This window comes from Somniosus microcephalus, chromosome 6 (genome assembly GCF_052327205.1).
Source record: "Somniosus microcephalus isolate GS21.2 chromosome 6, FLI_Smic_1.0, whole genome shotgun sequence".
In the NCBI taxonomy this organism is placed as follows: Eukaryota; Metazoa; Chordata; class Chondrichthyes; order Squaliformes; family Somniosidae; genus Somniosus; species Somniosus microcephalus.
The window spans coordinates 91,153,803-91,176,946 of record NC_140992.1 but is presented as its reverse complement, the minus strand read 5'-3'; the positions used below and the strand labels follow the sequence as shown (position 1 = coordinate 91,176,946).

Sequence of the window (23,144 nt, the reverse complement as noted above, 5' to 3'; positions counted from 1 at the left end):
TACCGTTTGCCAACCGGAAAATGACCCATTTATCCCGACTCTCTGCTTTCTGTTAGTTAGCCAATTCTCTATTCATTCATGCTAATATATTACCCCCAATTCCGTGAGCTCTTATCTTATGCAGTAACCTTTTACGTAGCACCTTATCGAATGACTTCTGGAAATCTAAATACACCACATCCACTGGTCGACCTTTGTCCACCCTGCTCGTTACATCCTCAAAGAATTCCAGCAAGTTTGTTAAACATGATTTCCCTTTCATAAAACCATGCTGACTCTGCTTGACTGCATTATGATTTTCCAAATGCCCTGCTACTGCTTCCTTAATAAAGAACTCCAGCATTTTCCTGCTTTTTGTCTCCCTCCTTTCTTAAATAGGGGTGTTACATTTGCAGTTTTCCAATCTGCTGGGACCTCTCCAGGGTCCAGGGAATTTTGTTATATTGCAACCAATGCTTCCACTATCTCTGCAGCCACTTCTTTTAAAACCCTGGGATGCAGGCCATCTGGTCCAGGGGACTTGTCATCTTTTAGTCCCATTATTTTACCAAGTACTATTCCCTTAGTGATAGTGATTGTCTTTAGTTCCGCCCTCCCTGTGGCCCCTTGATTATCCATTATTGGGATGTTGTTAGTGTCTTCTACCATGAAGACAGATGCAAAATATTTGTTCAGAGTCTCTGCCATGTCCCTGTTCCCCATTATTAATTCCCCAGTCTCATCCTCTAAGGGACCAACATTTACTTTAGCTACCCTCTTCCTTTTTATATTCCTGTAGAAACTCTTACTATCTGTTTTAATGTTTCTTGCCAGTTTACTCTCATAATTCATCTTCTCTCTCTTTATTATTTTTTTAGTCATCCTTTGCTGGTTTTAAAAAATTTCCCAATCCTCTGGTCTCCCACCAATCTTGTCAACATTGTATGCCTTTGTTTTCAATTTGATACCATCCTTTACTTCCTTAGTTAGCCACGAATGGTGCTCCCTTCTCTTAAAATCTTTCTTTCTCACTGGAATATATTTTTGTTGAGAGCTATGAAATATCTCCTTAAATGTCCGCCACTGCATTTCAACTGTCTCACCCTTTAATTTATTTTTCCAGTCCACTTTAGCCAGTTCTGCCCTCATACCACTGTAATTGCCTTTGTTTAAGATCAGGACACTGGTTTGAGATACAACTTTCTCACCCTCCAACTGAATTTGAAATTCAACCATGCTATGATCACTCTTTCCTAGAGGGTCCTTTACTATGAGATCATTTATTAATTCTGTCTCATTACATAGTACCAGATCCAAGATAGCCTGCTCCCTGGTTGGTTCCATTACATACTGTTCTAGGAAACCATCCTGGATGCACTCTATGAACTCCTCCTCAGGGCTACCATGGCCAACTTGATTTGTCCAATCAATATGGAGATTAAAATCACCTATGATTATTACCGCACCTTTTTTACAGGCCTCCATTATTTGTTGATTTATACTCCGTGCAACAGTATTGCTACTGTTCGGGGGCCTGTAGACTATGCCCACCAGAGACTTTTTCCCTTTATTATTTTTTATCTCCACCCAATCCGATTCTACATCTTGATCTTCTGAGCCAATATCACTTCTCACCACAGCACCGATCCCATCCTTTACCAACAAAGCCACCCCACCTCCCTTTCCTTTCTGTCTATCCTTCCGAATTGTCAAATACCCTGGAATATTCAGTTCCCAGCCCCGGTCACCTTGCAACCACGTCTCTGTAATGGCGATCAGATCATACCCATTTGTATCTATTTGTGCCGTCAACTCATCTATCTTGTTATGAATGCTGCATGCATTCAGATATAGAGCTTTTAACTTTGTCTTTTTACCATTTCCCCTTGTTTTGGCCCCATTTTCTGTTGCACTCTTATTTTTAAACATTCTGTCCCTTCCTGTCACACTCTGGTTATTATTTCCCCCATCTCTATCCTGCTTTATTGCTTTCTCATTTCTCATTGACTTTTTAAATTCCCGCTCACCTGGGTCCTCCCCCCCTCATTATTTAGTTTAAAGCCCTCTCTACAGCCCTAGTTATTTGATTCACCAGGACTCTATCCCCAGCACGGCTCAAGTGAAGCCTGTCGAAACGGAACAGCTCCCTCTTATCCCAGTACTGGTGCCAGTGCCCCACAAATCGAAACCCATTTCTCCCACACCAGTTTTTGAGCCGGGATATGTGTGCCATTGTTTGTATTGCCAGGAGAGTTTCTAGCTTTCAGATTGCTTCTTTCTGACATGTTTTGCCTTACCCTGATTAAGCTTTCACAGCTTATCATGGGTGCCATTATAGCCATTTGACTTGGATAGAGGGAGAGGCGGAGCAAGAAGAGCAGCAGCAGCCTCAACACCCAGGACGAACAGCAGTTGGGAGGGGGGTGCGCTTGTGGGAGGCCATACTCATTCCACAGGGTCTATAGACCAAGAATGAGTTTCAAGGATTTATCTGAAGAGCAGTGCATCACAGGTATAATCAGAGCTATGGGCACACCAGGATCAGAATTGAGCACACTATAGGGCTCCTCAAACATAGCTTCAGGTGTCTCAACAGGACTATGGGCTCTCTACATTATGCCTCACAAAAGAGTTTTGCACATCATCATGGTGGGCTGCATGCTGCACAACCTCGCCACACAGAGAGGACTGCATTTGGAGGAGGTTCAGCAGTAGCTGCAGTCTTCATTGGATGAGGAAGTCCATGATGAAGGTGAGGATGGAGCAGAAGATGGTGGACCACATTTACCACTCCTTTAATCCTACATTAAACAGCTTTGAAACCATTCAGTCACCTTCCATATCAATGATGTACTAACAATGCAGACTCAGAAGCTGCTATAAAATCACAGCAGACCAAAGTGGCAAATGTGATCAAGATGATTAATTTAATGCCAAACACAATAACTGCCTTGAAATCATTTCTCATCCTTGTGTTGACCCATGGTGCCTTTCATAAAAGAAGAGTAACTACTACTCCTATGAAGCACTCCCCTAGTGTGATTTAATGCTGAATGAGGTGATGGAAGGGAGTGAATTGTTGAGTGCTAGTGGAGAGGTGAAAGGAGTGTTGGCAGGTGTTGTTGAGAGGAATGCAGAGATGAAGAGCTGAACTCACCTTTGCTGCTCTCGTGAGGTCATTAAACCTCTTCCTACATTGAACCCCAGTCCTGGGGCTGATGCTCCTGGCACTGATTCTCTTAGTCACCTCTGTCTAAGCCTGCTGGGTATTAGTCCTAGGTATCATCTTGCAAATGCTAGGGAACATTATTTCCCTCCTTGCCCTGACCTCCTACACCAGGACCTCCAGAAGACATCAGGTAGACTGAGGGACTGCCCTACAACTCATTACTGCTAAGGGAATTATGTCCATAGGGTTGCCAAAAATCTGACAGCAGTAAATGCAACCTCACTTTAAAGGTGCATTTCCGCTTTAAGTAGGCCTCGGGCAGCCTCCTAGAAATTTCATCGCAAAAATGGGCAGGCTGCTCATTTCCCAATGGGCAGGTTGCTATTGGATGAGCATCTGGGGCCTCATGCTGGCACGCAGCCCATCTGCCCGATTCCTGCTCCAGATTAAAATTTGATTTTATATGTCACAGGTAGCCCCTTCTAACTAAATTAATTAGGCCATCTGCTAGCGACACAGTTTGAACATTCCAATCTATAGATATGTGAAGAGAAAAAGATTGGTGAAGTCAAGCGTAGGTCCCTTGCAGTCAGATTCAGGGGAATTCATAATGGGGAACAAAGAAATGGAAGATCAATTAAATACATACTTTGGTTCTGTCTTCACAAAGGAGGACACAAATAACCTTCCAGAGATGTCGGGGAACATAGGGTCTAATGAAAGGGAGGAATTGAATGAAATCAGTATTTGTAGGGAAATGGTGTTAGGGAAATTGAAGGCCAATAAATCCCCAGGGCCTGATAATCTACATCCTAGGGTACTTAAGGAAGTGGCCCTAGAAATAGTAGATGCATTGCTGGTCATCTTCCAAAATTCTATAGACTCTGGAACAGTTCCCATGGATTGGCGGGTAGCTAATGTAGCCCCACAATTTAAAAAAGGTGGTAGAGAGAAAACGGGGAATTATAGACCAGTAAGCCTGACATCAGTAGTGGGGAAATTGCTAGAGTCCATTATAAAAGATGTAATAGCAGAGCACTTGGAAAACAGTGGCAGGATCGGACAAAGTCAACATGGATTTACAAAAGGTAAATCATGCTTGACTAATCTACTGGAATTTTTTGAGGATGTAACTGGTAGAATAGATAAGGGAGAACCAGTGGATGTGGTGTATTTGGACTTTCAGAAGGCTTTCGATAAGGTCCTGCATAAGAGATTGGCATGCAAAGTTAAAGCACATGGGATTGGGGGTAAGGTACTGACTTGGATAGGGAACTGGTTGGCAGACAGGAAGCAAAGAGTTGGAATAAATGGGTCTTTTCCGAGTGGCAGGCAGTAACTAGTGGTGTACCACAGGGATCGGTGCTAGGATCCCAGCTATTCACAATATATGTTAATGATCTAGACGAGGGAACTAGATGTAAAATCTCCAAGTTTGCAGACAACACAAAGCTGGGCGGGTGTGTGTGCTGTGAGGAGGATGCAGAAAAACTCCAGTATGATTTGGACAGGTTGGGTGATTGGGCAGATGCAGTATAATGTGGATAAGTGCGAGGTTATCCACTTTGGTGGCAAAAACAGGAAAACAGATTATTATCTGAATGGCAATAGATTGGGAAAAGTGGAAGTGCAATGAGACCTAGGTGTCCTTGTGCACCAGTCACTGAAGGTAAGCATGCAGGTTAAGAAGGCAAATGGTATGTTGGCCTTCATAGCGAGAGGATTCGAGTACAGGAACAAGGATGATTTGCTGCAGTTGTACAGGGCCTTGGTGAGACCACACCTTGAGTATTGTGTGCAGTTTTGGTCACCTTATCTGAGGAAGGATGTTCTTGCCATGGAGGGAGTGCAGTGAAGATTCACCAGACTGATACCTGGGATGGCAGGAATGACATATGAAGAGAGATTGGGTCGATTAGGCTTATATTCGCTAGAGATTAGAAGAATGAGAGGGGATCTCATTGAAACTTATAAAATTCTAACAGGACTAGACAGACTAGATGCAGGAAGGATGTTCCCAATGGCGGGGGAGTCCAGAACCAGGGGTCACAGTCCAAGGATAAGGGGTAAGCCATATAGGACTGAGATGAGAAGGAATTTCTTCACCCAGAGAGTGGTGAACCTGTGGAATTTTCTACAACAGTAGGCAGCTGAGGCCAACTTATTAAATATATTCAGGAAGGAGTTAGATATATTTCTTAAAGCTAAAGGGATCAAGGGATATGGGGAGAAAGCAGGGACAGGGTACTGAATTTGGATGATCAGCCATGATCTCATTAAATGGCGGAACAGGCTCGAGGGGTCGAATGGCCTACTCCTGCTCCTATCTTCTATGTTTCTAAAACAATTCCGCCTCTGTCACAGATATTAATAGCCATAATATCTATATTTCCCTTTTGATTATTTAACTGCTTTACTTTAGAAGATTTACCCACATTGCAATTCTAACTCAGTTACATTCTAAAGTTGTGTTAAATTAACTAAAATAGCTAGTCTTTTTAAGTTAAGTTGGTTTATGAATTTGCCACTTAAGCAAAGATGAAAAGAGCTTGTGCAATGGGTAATAGTTTTGCACTTCCCTTATGTGATAATATTCCCTAATCTGTTGAACTATGGTCCTTCCTGAGATTGCTAGGAACAGTATAAAAGCAAGAGCATTCATTATGCTACCTTAATAGATCTTTCAACAAAGAACATTTGCTTTTCCTTGAGTCTTTGCTTCAGAAAACAGACAAAATGCCAGCAGATTACAACGGTACATGGGAAATGATAGAAAATGAGAATTTTGAAGGCTACCTGAAAGCTTTGGGTAAGTTTTGATTGTTCGATAGAATTTACTGAAGGACTGGCAATCACGAAGATGAAAATTTTCTCATTTTTATTTTGGTGCGAGATCTATACACAGAATAATGGAGTTGTAGGTTGTAAACTTGAAGCCATTATAATGTGAGAGGGACACAACTCAAGACTTTTACGATAGCAAAATACTGCAGATGTTGGAAATCCGAAATAACAACAGAAAATGCTGGAAAAACTCAGCAGGTCAGGCAACATCCGTGGAGAGAAATTTGAGTTGACGTTTCGGGTTGGACCCTTCTTCAAAACTGGAAAGAAAAGAAACTAGACCAGAGGCAGGGCTGCGATCGGACAAAAGAATAAAAGAAACAAAAGAAGTAAAAGAGATTAGAAGCTAGACGAGATGGTAATAGGCTGGGATTAGGTGTAAAGTGTACTGGCAGGGCAAAAGATAGCTGCCAGGTGTGAGAGAGAAACAAAAGGAAAGGGGGGGGGGGAAGGAGTGGAACAATTACAAGAGAAAATGAAATGGGGGCCGAGCTTATGATCTGAAATTGTTGAACTCGATATTGAGTCCGGAAGGTTGCAGACTGCCTAATCGGAAGATGAGGTGCTGTTCCTCGAGTTTACGTTGAGCTTCCGTGGAACAATACAAGAGGCCAAGGACGATGAGGTCCGAGTGGGAATGGAGCGGTGAATTAAAATGACAGGCGACCGGAAGCTCGGGGTCACCCTTACGGACTGAACGGAGGTGTTCCGCAAAGCGGTCACCCAATCTGCGTTTGGTCTCCCCAATGTAGAGGAGACCGCATCGTGAGCAGCGAATACAGTATACTAGATTGCGAGAAGTACAAGTAAATCGCTGTTTCACCTGGAAGGGATGTTTGGGGCCCTGGACAGTGGGAAGGGGGGAGGTATAGGGGCAGGTGTTACATCTCCTCCGCTTGCACGGGAAGGTGCCAGGCGAAGAGGAAGGGCTGTTTGGGGTGATAGAGGAGTGGACTAGGGTGTCTCGGAGGGAGCGGTCCCTGCGGAATGCTGAAAGGGGAGGGGAGGGGAAGATACGTTTGGTGGTGGGATCACTTTGGAGGTAGCGGAAATGCCGGAGGATGATCCGTTGAATGTGGAGGCTGGTGGGGTGACAATTTCATTCACTTTGCCTCCAATTTCCACCCTTCCCTCACCTTCACATGGTCCATCTCGGACTCTTCCCTTCCCTTCCTCGACTTCTCCGTCTCCATCTCTGGGGATAGGTTATCGACCAATATTTACTACAAGCCCACTGACTCCCACAGCTACCTGGACTACACTTCCTCCCACCCCGCTTCCTGTAAGGACTCTATTCCATTCTCCCAGTTTCTCCACCTCCGCCGTATCTGCTCCGACGACGCCACCTTCCACACCAGTGCTTCAGACATGTCTTCCTTTTTCCGCAACCGAGGATTCCCCTCTACTGTGGTTGACACTGCCCTCGACCGTGTCAGTTCTATCTCCCGCACTTCTGCCCTCACCCCTGCCCCTCCCTCCCGGAACCACGATAGGGTTCCCCTTGTCCTCACCTTTCACCCCACCAGCCTCCACATTCAACGGATCATCCTCCGGCATTTCCGCTACCTCCAAAGTGATCCCACCACCAAACGTATCTTCCCCTCCCCTCCCCTTTCAGCATTCCGCAGGGACCGCTCCCTCCGAGACACCCTAGTCCACTCCTCTATCACCTCAAACAGCCCTTCCTCTTCGCCTGGCACCTTCCCGTGCAAGCGGAGGAGATGTAACACCTGCCCCTATACCTCCCCCCTTCCCACTGTCCAGGGCCCCAAACACCCCTTCCAGGTGAAACAGCGATTTACTTGTACTTCTCGCAATCTAGTATACTGTATTCGCTGCTCACGATGCAGTCTCCTCTACATTGGGGAGACCAAACGCAGATTGGGTGACCGCTTTGCGGAACACCTCCGTTCAGTCCGTAAGGGTGACCCCGAGCTTCCGGTCGCCTGTCATTTTAATTCACCGCTCCATTCCCACTCGGACCTCACCGTCCTTGGCCTCTTGTATTGTTCCACGGAAGCTCAACGTAAACTCGAGGAACAGCACCTCATCTTCCGATTAGGCAGTCTGCAGCCTTCCGGACTCAATATCGAGTTCAGCAATTTCAGATCATAAGCTCGGCCCCCATTTCATTTTCTCTTGTAATTGTTCCACTCCTTTTCCCCCCCCCTTTCCTTTTGTTTCTCTCTCACACCTGGCAGCTATCTTTTGCCCTGCCAGTACACTTTACACCTAATCCCAGCCTATTACCATCTCGTCTAGCTTCTAATCTCTTTTACTTCTTTTGTTTCTTTTATTCTTTTGTCCGATCGCAGCCCTGCCTCCGATCTAGTTTCTTTTCTTTCCAGTTTTGAAGAAGGGTCCAACCCGAAACGTCAACTCAAATTTCTCTCCACGGATGTTGCCTGACCTGCTGAGTTTTTCCAGCATTTTCTGTTGTTATTACAACTCAAGACTTTTATGTGCCTATAAGTGATCAATGCCACCAATTTTGTTTAATGTCTGTAATACAAGTTCCTTTAATTGTTGCTTCTCTTCATGAAAAATGCCTTGCATTTTGTGATAATCTGCCTGTACAGGTGAACAGCGTGTGGGTAATCAAGAGCAATGGCAGGAGTTTTTATATAGGTAATAAAAGAACCAGTGCATATATCTTCTAAACAGGTATTTTATTAGTGTTACACAGAAAATGTTGCCACGTTGTAATCTACTTGTGAGTCAAGTTAAATTATCGGTTTATAAAATGATAAACTTCGTGATCATTTATCTCATTTGCTGTTTGTGGGACCTTGCTGGTGTAAATTGGCTGCCATGTTTGCCTACAAAACAACAGTGACAATACTTCATAAAAGCAAGTAATTGGCTGTGAAGCACTTTGGGATGTTCTGACGACATGAAAGACACTATAAAAAGTTCTTTCCTTCTAATTTAATACAAGTCAACCATTAGCATTTTGGCAGCCGTATCCACATATCTCCATTTACCAGCAAATATGTCTGCAAACTAGAATACACTCCCCTGAGCACCGTTACTTGAGTTGACACTGCTAATAGAAGTAATTCCCATCGCTGTATACTGCAGGTGGGAATTTTTGTAAGAACAGGAATTCCTGCCTCCTGAGGGAGCAGTAATTCGTTGAGTTAAAGAGGTGGGGGGAGGGGGGAGAAAGTGCCAGCATGAACTGTGAGGGCTGAGAAGAAAGACTACCAGGTTGAACTCTGGGAAAGAGGGAAGAAGAGTACTAGTTTGAATTGAGGGTTGGAGAAGGTCTGTGACAAGTTGGGGAGTTGGACGATGTATGTTATCTTTGCGAACTGGGTCTGAAGTGAGTAGCGCGGTGAGTGTCTCACCTCCTGACTCCCCAGAGCCTTTCCACCATCTACATGGCACAAGTCAGGAGTGTGATAGAATACTCTCCACTTGCCTGGATGAGTGCAGCTCCAACAACACTCAAGAAGCTCGACACCATCCAGGACAAAGCAGGCCGTTTGATTAGCACCCCATCCATCACCTTCAACATTCACTCCCTCCACCACTGGCGTACCGTTGGCTGCAGTGTGTACCATCTACAAGATGCACTGCAGCAACTCGCCAAGGCTTCTTCGACAGCTCCTCCCAAACCCGTGACCTCTGCCACCTAGAAGGACAAGGGCAGCTGGGGCACGGGAGCATTAAAAATCTACCAATCAATGATTGTGAAGTATAAAAATTGTTAAAATTGACCAGGTTATAAAATGTTCTGGGGAGCTTAGCCTCTGACCCTCCTCTCTCCCCCACCCCCCACACGCCCCCATGCGTCCCCCCCCCCACACACCCCCCCACCCCATGCGGCCCCTGCCCCCCCACGCCACCACCCCACCACCCCCCAGAAATGTCCAGCCTATTTTGTGCCTTCAACATTTGGATTCTCATTCCAATTTTCATTTACATTTTTTTTTCTCCAATACATGGAAGGAATATACAGTAGTGTATTTCTACAGCTTAGGTTACAAAGCCCCTGTATTCACATGTTTTCACATGGCCTAGGCTTATAATCAGTCTGATCTTGAGTTGTCAACTTTTTGCAGGCTGTGTCTGTGTTCTTGAAGCTACTTGTTAGTTTTCTAGGTTGATATTTATGTATATTGTAGTTATGGATCATTCACCTTCCTGCAAACTTGGCAGCATGTCCTTGGTCACTGCCCCTTGTGCATCCCTAATACAGTCAGAATACAAAAGTGAATAATCCCATGAGTCTGTCATATTGAAAGAAAAATACTGGTTTTGATTTTGTTAAAATTTTAGGAAGAATGTTTTCTGGTAGATCAGGCCTGCCAGACCAAGCATGCAAGCTTTTAGTATAACAAAGGTTAGGCCAGGCCATATGTTCTGTTACTGGAGCAGGGTGTATATGACAATAGGTGCTTATTTGAAAAGATTACCCTTTTAAAATTCACACAAAATGCTTCAATTGTCTGAAATGTCCCATTTTGCAATGAACATGTCTCCTGCATAATTTATTGCACATAATAAGCTGAACTCCTGTATTGATACACTGGGAGTGCAGTTATATTGCAAAAGGTATTGACAAAATATTGCTTCATTCACTAAATGTTATCCGATGATCATAATAAATTGCTTAATCAAATTTGTATTTACAAGTAAATCAATGGCATTGTTTTGCCTTTCATCTACTGTGAGCACTCAGTAGGAAAGGAAGCAACATGTCCTTTTTAAAATTATGCTTATGAAAAGGCAGATGTAGATTACCTTTTCTCTATGCTCATTTTCTTGTCTCCCCTAATGCACATAAGGTAGTGAACACGATGCACAAGCTAAGCACCTTAAAGGCTTTTGTGGTGTGCTTTCTTTAAAGGCTTTTTTCACAGGGAAAGAAGACTGCAGAGGGGAAAAGCTGTAAGAGTGGGAACGTGTGATAATCTGTCAAGACTGACAGGCAGCTACTTTACAAGAATAATTCTGAGTCTGAACTTGACTTTTAGGGATTGAAACCACATGAATAAACCATTTTCTGAAGTGTTCTGGCAGCCTAACTTCAAATGTGTTTCTTCTGAGAGCCTACACACAGAAAACATGACAACAATTCTATTTTTATCAAATTAATAAAGTTTTATACCCTTCGTCACGTGGTTACTTGTGGGCCCATAACTGTCATGGCATGCTCTTGATTAATCAATGGACTCCAGTCACATGATCCATAACGCTTGGCATTTTCTCTTTTTTTTATTGTTTATTTACGGGATGTGGGCGTTGTCAGCACTGCCTCCTTTTGTAGACCTTGAGAGAGTTGTATGGTCTGTAAACTTCTAGTTGGTCTTCTTTCTCATTTGGTACAGCATTACTCTGCCTGTCTCCGCCATTTTATCTTCCTCCTGCTCTTGTCTACCTCCATTATAAGGACACAAATGTGGGAATGTCCATAATGAACCTCATGGTTAAGGCTCCATGACAGGAGGGTGGGAAGAACATGATTTTCTTTCCTGAAACTGCTGAAAGGAAGCTTGCAAAATCCTTTCTTAGTTGCACAGCTAAGAACAGATCTTTCTAATCACTTCAGTCCAAACTGATCTTATGGACAAAGAGTGTGGATATTCAAAACTTCTGAACTCAACCACTTCCTGGTTTAGCAATTCCTGTTAGTAACTTACCTTTCCACTCAGGAAAGCCCCAGAGTGCATCTCACTCAACAACCGTTTTTCTGTGTTGGAAAACGGTGAAAGTGACGGTTCCTCTGGGGAGTGCAACCAGAGTCAAGTTCACAGCACTGTGGGTGGCTCAGCTGCACAAGGGGGGAGGAGTAAGAGTGGAAGGGCAATAGTGGTAGGAGACTCAATTGTGAGGGGAGCAGACAGGCGTTTCTGCGGCCGCAGACGTGACTCCAGGATGGTATGTTGCCTCCCTGGTGCCAGGGTCAAGGATGTCACTGAACGGCTGCAGGGCATTCTGAAGGGAGAGGGCGAACAGTCAGAGGTCGTGGTTCACATTGGTACCAACGACATAGGTAGAAAGAGGGATGAGGTCCTGCAACAAGAATTTAGGGAGCTAGGTCGCAGATTAAAAAGCAGGACTTCAAAGGTTGTAATCTCTGCATTACTCCCGGTACCACGTGCAAGTGAGTATAGGAATAGGAGGATAGAGCAGGTGAATGCGTGGCTAAAGAGTTGGTGCAGGAGGGAGGGCTTTAGTTTCCTGGATCACTGGGTCTGTTTCTGGGGAAGGTGGGACCTGTACAAGTCGGACAGGTTGTACCGGAACCGAACAGGACCAACATCCTTGCGGGGAGGTTTGCTAGTGCTGTTGGGGTGGGGGGGGGGGGTTAAACTAACTTGGCAGGGGGATGGGATATGGAGTGGAGCTATAGTAGGGGGTGATGCATAGCCAAACATAGAGGAAAAAACAAGTCAGTCTGGAAGGCAGAGCAAATATGTAATGGCACAAGGGAGCATGGCAAGGCTGGAAGGCATTTATTTTAATGCAAGGAGTCTTACGAGTAAGGCAGATGAATTGAAGGTGTTGATGGGAGTATGATATTGTTGCTATCATAGAGAAATGATTGAGGGAGGGGCAGGACTGGCAGCTCAATATTCCAGGGTATAGAATCTTCAGGCGAGAGAGAGGAGGGTGTCAAAGAGGAGGGGGTGTCGCAATATTAATCAAGGAAGTCAATTACTGCAGTAAGGAGGGATGATATCTTAGCAGGTTCCTCTAATGAGGCCATATGGGTAGAACTTAAAAACAAAAATGGGGCAAGCACTTTGCTGGGAGTGTACTATAGGCTCCCAAACAGTCAGGGGAAGATAGAGGAACAGATATGTAGGCAAGTCTCAGAGAAGTGTAGAAATAATAAGGTAATAATAGTAAGGGATTTCAACTTCCCCAATATTAACTGGGATAGTCAGAGTGTGAAAGGCTTAGAGGGTGCGGAATTCTTAAAGTGCATGCAGGAGAGCTTTTTGAGCCAGCATGTAAAAAGTCCTACAAGAGAGGGGGCGGTACTGGATCTAATTCTAGGGAATGTAGCCAGGCAAGTGGTAGAAGTGTCAGTAGGAGAGCATTTTGCTGACAGTGACCATAATTCAGTGAGATTTAAGGTAGTCATGGAAAATGTTGGATCCGTGGTTCAATGGATAAATAATCACATGGATTCTGTACATTAACAAATAACAGGTCTTTACTGGAGGAGGGTAATCTCTAGACTGGGAGTACAGAGGCATGTGCAAAGCTTATATACCGGTGAAGTCACTGCCGGTACTACAGTATACAGAAGCTGTAAAAGTAGTTCTGACTTAAAGGCACATACACTACAATTCCTCCCCTTTTAGATTAACAATACCCGCTAATATTCAAATAACAATTAACATTTTTACATGTACATTAAACAACAAAGGTCCATTTATAGATTCAGTCTTGGGGCGGCTTCCTGACCCTTTCGGGATAGCGCCTTTCCAGAGGTTCTTGTTCTTGGTGCAGAGGCGATTCTGACCCCTTTTCATCGGGTAGTTCATCGGGTTCCACTGCTACTGGGTCTGAAGTAGATGCTACCGGTGTGTCGGGTTCATCCCCAGGTACTCGAGACATGGGGTTGACGCGTTCCTGGGATGCTAAGATCCGATCGACGTGGCGTCTCACAATGTTCTCCCCGACATCCACTGTGTACATTAATGGCCCCTGCCTTGTACATATCGTTCCGGGTTGCCACTTCTCTGTTCGATAGTCACGGGCCAAGACTGGTTGCCCTACATTGAAGCTCCTTGTCAGCTTCTCATTGATGTGCTGGAATTGTTTGTCCTCAATATTTCTTCGCACATTTGGTCTGAGCAAGTCCAGACGAGATCTCAACCTTCGGTTAAAGAACATCATGGCCGGGGTCTGGTTGGTAACTGCATGTGTCGCGTTTCGGTAGGCGAATAAGAAATTGTCCATCTTATGCTGTAGTGGAATTTCATCATCGCACATGGCCTTTAGCGCCTTCTTAAAGGTTTGTACGAACCTCTCAGCCAATCCATTTGTGGCTGGATGATACGGGGCAGATGTGTAATGCCTTACCCCATTCCTTTTCATGAATTTTTAGAACTCGTCGGACACAAACTGTGGTCCATTATCAGAGCAAATCTGCTCTGGCAAACCGTTTCTGGCAAATATGGTCCGTAGGACTGTAATCGTTTTCTCTGTAGTGGTTGAAGACATTTTTATCACCTCAGGCCACTTTGAATGAACATCCACTGCTATTAAGAGCATTGAGTCCATGAATGGACCAGCGAAATCAATATGCACCCGTTGCCATGGAGAGGAGGGCCACTCCCATGGGTGTAGAGGGACATGTGGTGGTGCATTTTGGACCTTCTGCCATCCTAAGCAGATCTTAGTTAGGTCTTCGATTTGTTGATCGATTCCCGGCCACCACACATAAGCCCTAGCAAGGCTTTTCATTTTCACACCCCCCAGATGACCTTCATGTAGCTCATTTAGCACTCCCTCCCTTAACTTGGGTGGAATCACCACTCTGGATCCACACATCACTGTCCCCTGGCATACTGACAGCTGTTCTCTTCTGGATGAGAATGCTGGCAACAGTGAGTCGCCATGTGTTGGCCATCCCCTCACCGTCAATTCATATACCCAGGACAGCGTCGGATCATTGCGGGTCTCCTTCTCTATATCCGCGTTTGTTACTGGCAATCGTTCAATTATCGACGAATAAAATATCTTGATAGGGTCCACTGCTGGTGCTTCCTCCACAGTAGGCAGCGGCAGGCGCGATAGCCCATCAGCGTTCCCATGCTGTTTCTTGCCTTTATATTCTATTTCATATTGATTCGCCCCTAGAAACAGGGACCATCTTTGTAACCGCTGTGCAGTCATTACTGGAATGCCCTTCTTAGGATTAAAGATGGAGACAAGTGGTTGGTGGTCAGTCAGCAAGCTGAACTTCTGCCCATGCAGATAGTGGTTGAATTTCTTTACTCCCCATACTAGGCTGAGGGCCTCCCTGTCAATCTGGGCGTAGTTGCGCTCGGCTGAGGTTAGTGACCGAGACGCAAAAGCTACTGGCATCTCCAACCCGTCTGGGAATTTGTGCGACAGCACCGCTCCAATACCGTAGAGTGATGCATCACATGCCAAACGAATTGTTAGTGCTGGGTTGAAATGGGCCAACACTTCTTTTGATGTGATCAATTCTTTACACTTCTGGAAAGCTCGTCTATGTTCGTCATCCCACTTCCATGGTACCCCTGTTTGCAGTAGGGTGTTCAGCGGGTGTAATACCGTAGACAAATTTGGTATGAACTTGTGGTAATAGTTTACCAGCCCGAGGAACGACCTCAGTCGTGACACATTTTCCGATGCTGGAGCCTTGACTACTGCCTCAATCTTGTCAGGGGACTTATGTAACCCCTCTTCATCGATGACGTGGCCACAATATGAGATCTGCTTCTGGAAAAACTCGCACTTGTGGCGATTAGCTCGTAGCCCATACTCCTTTAATCTGGTGAGCACCTTCTCCAAGTTGGCGAGGTGATCACCGTCATTTTCGCCCGTGACCAAGATGTCGTCCAAATAACACTGGGTCCCTGGAATCCCTTGCAGGACCTGATCCATTGCCCTTTGCCAGATAACCGGAGCCGAGGCTACTCCAAACACCAGCCGGTTGTATTGATAGAGACCTTTATGAGTGTTGATCGTAAGGTAATGTTTCGAAGCTGCTTCTACCTCCATTTGCAAGTACGCCTGGGCTAGATCAATTTTGGTGAAGCGTTCACCTCCAGATAGCGAGGCGAAAATATCCTCAATTCGTGGAAGCGGATATTGCACCGTGTGAAGGACTGGGTTCACTGTCACCTTAAAATCCCCACAGATGCGGACATTCTTTGGTTCCCCAGGCGTATTACTCAATGACCTCTTCATTACAGGAATGATGGGTGTAGCCCACTCGCTCCAGTCCACTTTTGACAGTACTCCTGAACGTTCCAACCCTTCCAGCTCTGCTTCAACAGCTGGTCTGATCGCATAAGGCACTGGTCTGGCCTTCAGAAAGTTTGGGCTTGCATTTTCCTCTATTTTAATCATTGCTGTTATTCCTTTTAGTGTTCCTAGTCCCTCCTGGAACACTTCTTTTGCGTCAGTTAGCATTTTTGACAGTCGTCCAGGTGTGTCGTCGTCATCCTTTTTGGCCTCAACCTTCAGTGCCTGTATGGAATGCCAATCGAATTGTATCTTCCGGATCCATTCACATCCTAGTAGTGGTGGTCCTCCATTTGGCAATACATATATATCCATTTTAGGTATTTCCTGGCCTTTATATGTCACTTTCACCCTTATTTTTCCTTTGGGGTAGACTTTTTGCCCCGTATACGTCTTCAAGACAATCTTTGTAGCTTTCAAGGGTATGTGTGAAAATAGCCGCTTGTAGTCTCTTTGATTTATGACTGTTAGAGCTGACCCTGTGTCCAATTCCATTTCCACTTGGACTCCGTCTATCTTGAGTGTAACCCAGATAGTCTGGTGATCCTCCATTTCGGTTGCCTTATGTAGTTTCAGACAACCCAGCTCCTTGCTTCCGGAGTCTGTGTCACTTTTCTGTTCGTCTGAACCATTGTCCATCACCTGGTGTACCTTTTTGTACTTCTCCTGTGGAGATTTCTTACTGTTGGTTTTCTTCCCAGACCTGCAGACTCTTGCTATGTGCCCTGCTTTCCCACACTGTCTGCACACTTGGTCCTTGAACCAACAATCTTTCTGGTCATGTGTTGTTCTGCCGCAGCGATAGCACTTCCCTGTTCCATAGGACATTTCATTGGTGCCATATTCTTGCGGTCTCCGTTGTATCTCTGCAGCGCCCCTTGCGGCTGCTTCGTGTGATACTGCCATACTGAAAGCTTTGTCCAGCGTAAGGTCCTTTTCTGATAGAAGCCGTTTCTGTGTTCCTTCACTTTGTAGCCCACACACAAACTTGTCCCTTAACGTGTCTGCTAGTCCCGCTCCAAACTGGCAGTGTTTCGATAGCTTGTGCAGTTCTGTTAGGTACTCAGCATTGCTTTCGTCTTTGTGTTGGTTCCTTTTATGGAACTTAAATCGTTCTGCTATCAGCAGCGGTGTGGGGTTTAAGTGGTCCTGTAGGATTTCTACTATGCTTTCAAAATTCTTGTTTACCGGCTTCTCTGGGGTTATTAGATTTCGCAGTAACCCATAGGTTTTTGCACCCATGGAATTTAACAGAACCAGTGCTTTATTAGCATCTGGCACTTCATTCGCCCTGCAGTATACCTCAATACGTTCCACATATGTCGCCCAATCTTCAACTTCATTGTCGAACGTAGAGATACTGACACTCTTCGGCATCCTTGGGTGTGCGTTAACTATCACCAATGGCGCCTCCCGCGCTTCCCCTTCTTCTCCGCTGGCACAAAATGGCGTCTCCCGCGCTTTCCTTCCTTCCCGCGCTCGCCCTTCTTCTCCGCTGCGACTTCTCAAAATGGCGCCTCCCGCGCTTTTCCTTCTTGTCCGCGGCTCAATGGCGTCTCCCCTTTCTTCGCCCCGCGGACCCTGTTCAGCCCGTGATCCCTGGCTGTGCTTTGCGCGTTCTTCTTTTGATATTTTTCGACGCCGCTCAGTCTAGAACCCGGCTGTTTCTTACCCTCTCTCTCTCCGGTTTGTTTTATTTTCCTCGACGCCGCTCGGTGTTCAACCCCTGGCTGCGCTCTGCGTTCTTCACCCTCTGTCTTACCCCGTCGACGCTGCTCGGCTCTCTCTCCACCGTCGGTCGGCTCCAGCCGCCACTGCTCGGGAAGGGTCTGCGCTGGACCTGTCGTCGGTCTCTTACTGCTTGTTGTGGCTGGGGAACCAAGCCCGGCTCTCCACAGCCTCCCCTGCGAAGTTGGATCTCTCCCTGACTGCTGGGCGGTTGCTCGTGGTCAACGCCCGTGTTCCTGGCCTCGACTATTTTTTTTATTTTTTATGTTGCAGGTAGATTCGAATCGACACTCGTTGCCGCTGTTGGATCCGTGGTTCAATGGATAAATAATCACACGGATGCTGTACATTAACAAATAACAGGTCTTTACTGGAGGAGGGTAATCTCTAGACTGGGGGTACAGAGGCATGCGCAAAGCTTATATACCGGTGTGGTCACTGCCGGTACTACAGTATACAGGAGCTGTAAAAGTAGTTCTGACTTAAAGGCACATACACTACAGAAAAGGACAAAGATGGACTGGAATTAAAGGTTCTAAATTGGGGGAAGGCCGATTTTAATATGATAAGGCAGGTTCTGGCCAAAGTGGACAGGGATCAGCTACTTGTAGGAAAATCCACATCAGTGTAGTGGGAGTCATTCAGAAAGGAAATAGAGAGAGTACAGCACCAACATGTTCCCGTAAAGGTCAAGGGTGGGACCAACAAGTCCAGGGAACCCTGGATGTCAAGGGATATACAAGAATGGATTAGGAAAAAAGGAGAAGCTTTTCGCAGATACAAAGGACTAAAAACAGTGGAAGCCCTAGAGGAGTATAGAAAGTGCAGAGGGGTACTTAAAAAAGAAATTAGGAGAGTGAAGAGGGGGCATGAAAAAACACTGGCGGGCAAAATAAAGGAAAACCCCAAGGTGTTTTTTATATGTATATTAAGGGCAAGAGGATAACCAGGGAAAGAGTAGGGCCCATTAGGGACCAAAGTGGCTATCTGTGTGTAGAGCCGGAAGATATAGGTGAGGTTTTAAATGAATATTTTGCATCTGTGTTCATTATGGAGAAGGACAATGTAGGCATAGAAATCAGGCAGGGGGATTGTGATATACTTGAACAAATTAGCATCGAGAGGGAGGAGGTACTAGTGGTTTTAGCGGGCTTAAAAGTGGATAAATTCCCAGGCCCAGATGAGATATATCCCAGGCTGCTGTGTGAGGCAAGGGAGGAGATTGCAGTAGCTCTGACACAAATTTTCAGAACCTCTCTGGCCACAGGGGAGGTGCCAGAGGACTGGAGGACAGCTAACGTAGTACCATTATTCAAGAAGGGTAGTAGGGATAAACCAGGGAATTACAGGCCAGTGAGCCTAACATCAGTGGTAGGGAAATTATTGGGAAAAATTCTGAGGGACAGAATTAGTCTCCAGTTGGAGAGGCAAGGATTAATCAAGGATAGTCAGCATGGCTTTGTCAGGGGGACATCATGTCTAAACAATTTGACTAAATTTTTCGAGGGGGTGACTAGTTGTGTGGATGAGGGTAGTGCGGTTGCTGTAGTCTACATGGACTTCAGTAAGGCTTTTGACAAAGTCCCGCATGGGAGACTGGTCAAGAAGGTAAGAGCCCATGGGATCCAGGGCAATTTGGCAAATTGGTTCCAAAATTGGCTTAGTGGCAGGAGGCAGAGGGTGATGGTTGAAGGTTGTTTTTGTAACTGGAAGCCGTGTCCAGTGGGGTACCGCAGGGATCGGTGCTGGGTCCCTTGCTGTTTATAGTGTACATTAATGATTTAGATATGAATGTAGGAGGTATGATCAGTAAGTTCGCAGATGACACGAAAGCTGGTGAAGTGGTAAATAGCGAGGAGGGAAGCCTCAGGCTACAGGACGATATAGACGGGTTGGTCAGATGGGCAGAACAGTGGCAAATGGAATTTAACCATGAAAAGTGTGAGGTGATGCATTTTGGGAGGACTAACAAGGCAAGGGAATACACAATGAGTGGTAGGACCCTAGGAAGGACAGAGGATCAGCGGGACCTTGGTGTGCATGTACATAGATCCCTGAAGGCAGCAGGACAGGTAGATAAGGTGGTTAAGGAGGCATATGGGATACTTGCCTTCATTAGCCAAGGCATAGAATATAAGAGCAGGGAGGTTATGATGGAGCTGTACAAAATGCTAGTTAGGCCACAGCTGGAATAGTGTGTGCAGTTCTGGTCGCCATACTATAGGAAGGATGTGATTGCATTGGAGAGGGTGCAGAGGAGATTCACCAGGATGTTAACTGGGCTGGAGCGTTTCAGCTATGAGGAGAGACTGGACAGGCTGGGATTGTTTTCCTTAGAGCAGAGAAGGCTGAGGGGGGACCTGATTGAGGTGTACAAAATTATGAGGGGCATAGATAGGGTAGATAGAAGAACTTTTCCCCTTAGTAGAGGGGTCAATAACCAGGGGGCATAGTTTCAAGGTAAGGGGCAGGAGGTTTAGAGGGGATTTGAGGAAAAACTTTTTCACCCAGAGGGTGGTTTAAATCTGGAGCTCACTGCCTGAAAGGGTGGTAGAGGCAGGAACCCTCCCAACATTCAAGAAGCATTTAGATGAGCACTTGAAACGCCATAGCATACAAGGCTACGGGCCAAGTGCTGGAACATGGGATTAGAATAGACAGGGCTTGATGGCCGTGCAGACACGATGGGCCGAAGGGCCTCTTTCTCTGCTGTAAAACTCTATGGGCTGGATTTTGATTGAGGTGGCGTGTAGGAGGCGGGACTACAACTTTCAGGGTTGTAATCCCGCCTCCATTGAGTTGTGGCCAACCCACGCAATTTTCACTTGATTGACCTTGTTGAGCTCGCCCAGCGGGCTCAGCAGGCCAATTAAGGGCCACCCAACAACAGGTGATATCACAGATTGACATTTCATCTGTCAAAAGCTTTTGCCAGATGAAATATCAGCGTTTGACAGCTGTTTGAAGCAGTCAAACACTGACAATCTGTTCTCTAAGTTAATTCCTTCCTCTCAGGCTGATTTAGAGATCTCTCCAGAACAGAAAGCTGAATGCTGCCGCTTTTGACAGCTCGCGGCCATTTCACTTTCTGTGCCGGTGAGATGAGGGACTCCCGAGACCTGAAGGAAGGCTGTAAAGGTAAGTAAATGTAAGTAAAATTTCTTTAAACACTTTACACACACCAAACACACTTACCTCTGAACTCATGCACCCATCACTCACCTGAGCACTGGACATCTCGAACCCTCCAAGCTCTTCAGCCGGACGGCCCACCTCGCTAACTTGGCGTGGTTTGGAGCCATCGGGAATCCCACACTTCAGCAATAAAAATAGGGATTAGGCTAAAAACTGCCTGTTAACTACCTGTTAACAGGCAGTTAATTGGCACTAATCCCCTTCCCGCCTCGGGGTGGCGGGTCCCAGCACAGGTCGGGCATCCGCCTCCTTTGAAACTGGCATGGAGGCGGGTTGGGGGAGGGATGGGTTCGTGCCCCCTGATTTCGAGATTTTAACCCCCCACACACCTCCAATCCTGCCTCCACGGCCCAATGAAAATCCTGCCCCATGACTCTCGACAAGCGTATTTAAGTCCAATGTAAATGACAGAATTTCGGAGACAGCACCTATTGCCTTCATTATCCTGTTTGCATACATGCACCACTTTCAGGTGGGCACATATTCTGCCAGCAGCCAATTCTACCACACTTTAGTATGTATTTTGGAATGTGTGTAACTCTAGCTTATGCCGGTCGGAACTACACCACTTTGGCAACCAGAGATGGGCAATAAATGCCCTTGCCAGCAATGCCCACATCCGAAGAATGAATGCAAAATACCTGAATTTGGGCTTCTAAGTTCTTGCCGTCATTATGGACATTCCTGTATTTGTAAGTGTAGATTTTCCAAATCTTCTCCTGTGGCAAGGTACCTCACATGCCAAAAACATGCATCGGTAAACCACAGGTCCACTGCTCGTTATTTTCCAATGTGTGTTCATGGCATCCAAAATACCTCACCACAAGGAACTCAGAAAATCTACCCTAATGCCAACAATTAGGTTATTTACCAACTAACAGGTTAAAGCTGCCGTGGCCCAGCTCTACCTGTTCTTTCTTGACAGTTGATAAGTTATTTAATATTCCAGGCTGAAGTTATCAGGATGTGAACAAACCCTATAGTGACGTTCTCACATTACTTGAGTCATCATGTGATTGTGTACACACCATCTTCCACCCAAGTCCGAACTTGTCAAATAACAAAATGCATGATAAATCACTCATATTATTAACCTTTCCATGAGCGAATATTAAGAATGTATTTCTTACATTTTTCTCCTATTGTCATTTCTTTTTATTCCTCATCATATAATTATTCTGTCTCCTCATTAATATGTAAATCTTCAAAATTATATAAGCTGAATTCAGTCATGTGAAATGATGAATTGAATGTCAAGGGAGTTTGATCAAAATTAAAAGTGGGCAATTTTGCTTCATCTGCAAAAATCTTAAATAATGAGAATCTTGTCTTCCAAGGAGGACTGATATAGGCTAAGGTGAGCTGTGCCCAAATAGTTGATCAAATGCCAGATTTGAACAATAAGTAGGGAAAGATAAATTTATGCAATCATTATCCATTTAATAGTGGGATGGGATTTCTTACCTAACTGCATTAATAATAATTATGTAGATGAGGGGGAAATATAGAATATATATGAATAAGGATTACAAGTAGTAAAGGATGATAATGGGGACAATGTAGGAATGAAAATTAAACATAGTGACCTAGATTAATCTGCCCCTCCCACCTCAGCAGATCTAGAGCAGGCGCAATTGGAAATTTGCTCAGATATGCCCTCCATCATACCACCGTATTTGTGTGTCTTCCCCCATTTCTTAGAGTCCACCCATATGTGACAGCCGTATGTTAAATAAATGCAAATGAGAAAAATATGCCATCTGACATATTTACTGGCATATTTATTCAGGCAGCTTGGAGGCTCCTTATATCCTTCCACTGTGACCGGGCCCTTGAATTTTCCACATCCATTTTGGTGTGACTCTCCAGCTAGGCCAGAAAGCCTGCCTTCAAAATGTAAATGACCCTGAGGTTGAACATTCATCTAGGGTCATGGGCATATGTCCATGGCAGGCAGAGTCCCTGCCCCGGTGGGGATGTCTCCCAATCAAAGGGGAATAGAAAATCTGAACCAGTGTGTATTTTTATGTGCAAGATATGTTGGTGAGGATCAAGCATAACACATTATGTTGAATCCTCATTCATACCTTACCCTCTAAAATAAAACAACAACTCTAAAATAAAACAACAACAACAACATACAGGGCCTTGGTGAGACCACACCTTGAGTATTGTGTGCAGTTTTGGTCACCTTACCTGAGGAAGGACGTTCTTGCCATGGAAGGAGTGCAGCGAAGATTCCTGGGATGGCAGGAATGACGTATGA

The 23,144-nt window shown here is 45.3% G+C and overlaps 1 protein-coding gene across 1 annotated transcript in view; it reads left to right on the top strand.

Moving 5' to 3' along the window:
• The first annotated feature begins 5,816 nt into the window (after positions 1–5,816).
• The window catches only part of LOC147115876 (retinol-binding protein 2-like), a 42,152-nt gene continuing 24,824 nt past the window's right edge, over positions 5,817–23,144 (top strand). Inside the window, exon 1 of the mRNA XM_085990518.1 lies at positions 5,817–5,957. Within this exon, the coding sequence (XP_085846644.1) occupies positions 5,885–5,957 (73 nt within the window). The 5' untranslated portion in view covers positions 5,817–5,884. The remainder of the gene's footprint in view (positions 5,958–23,144) is intronic.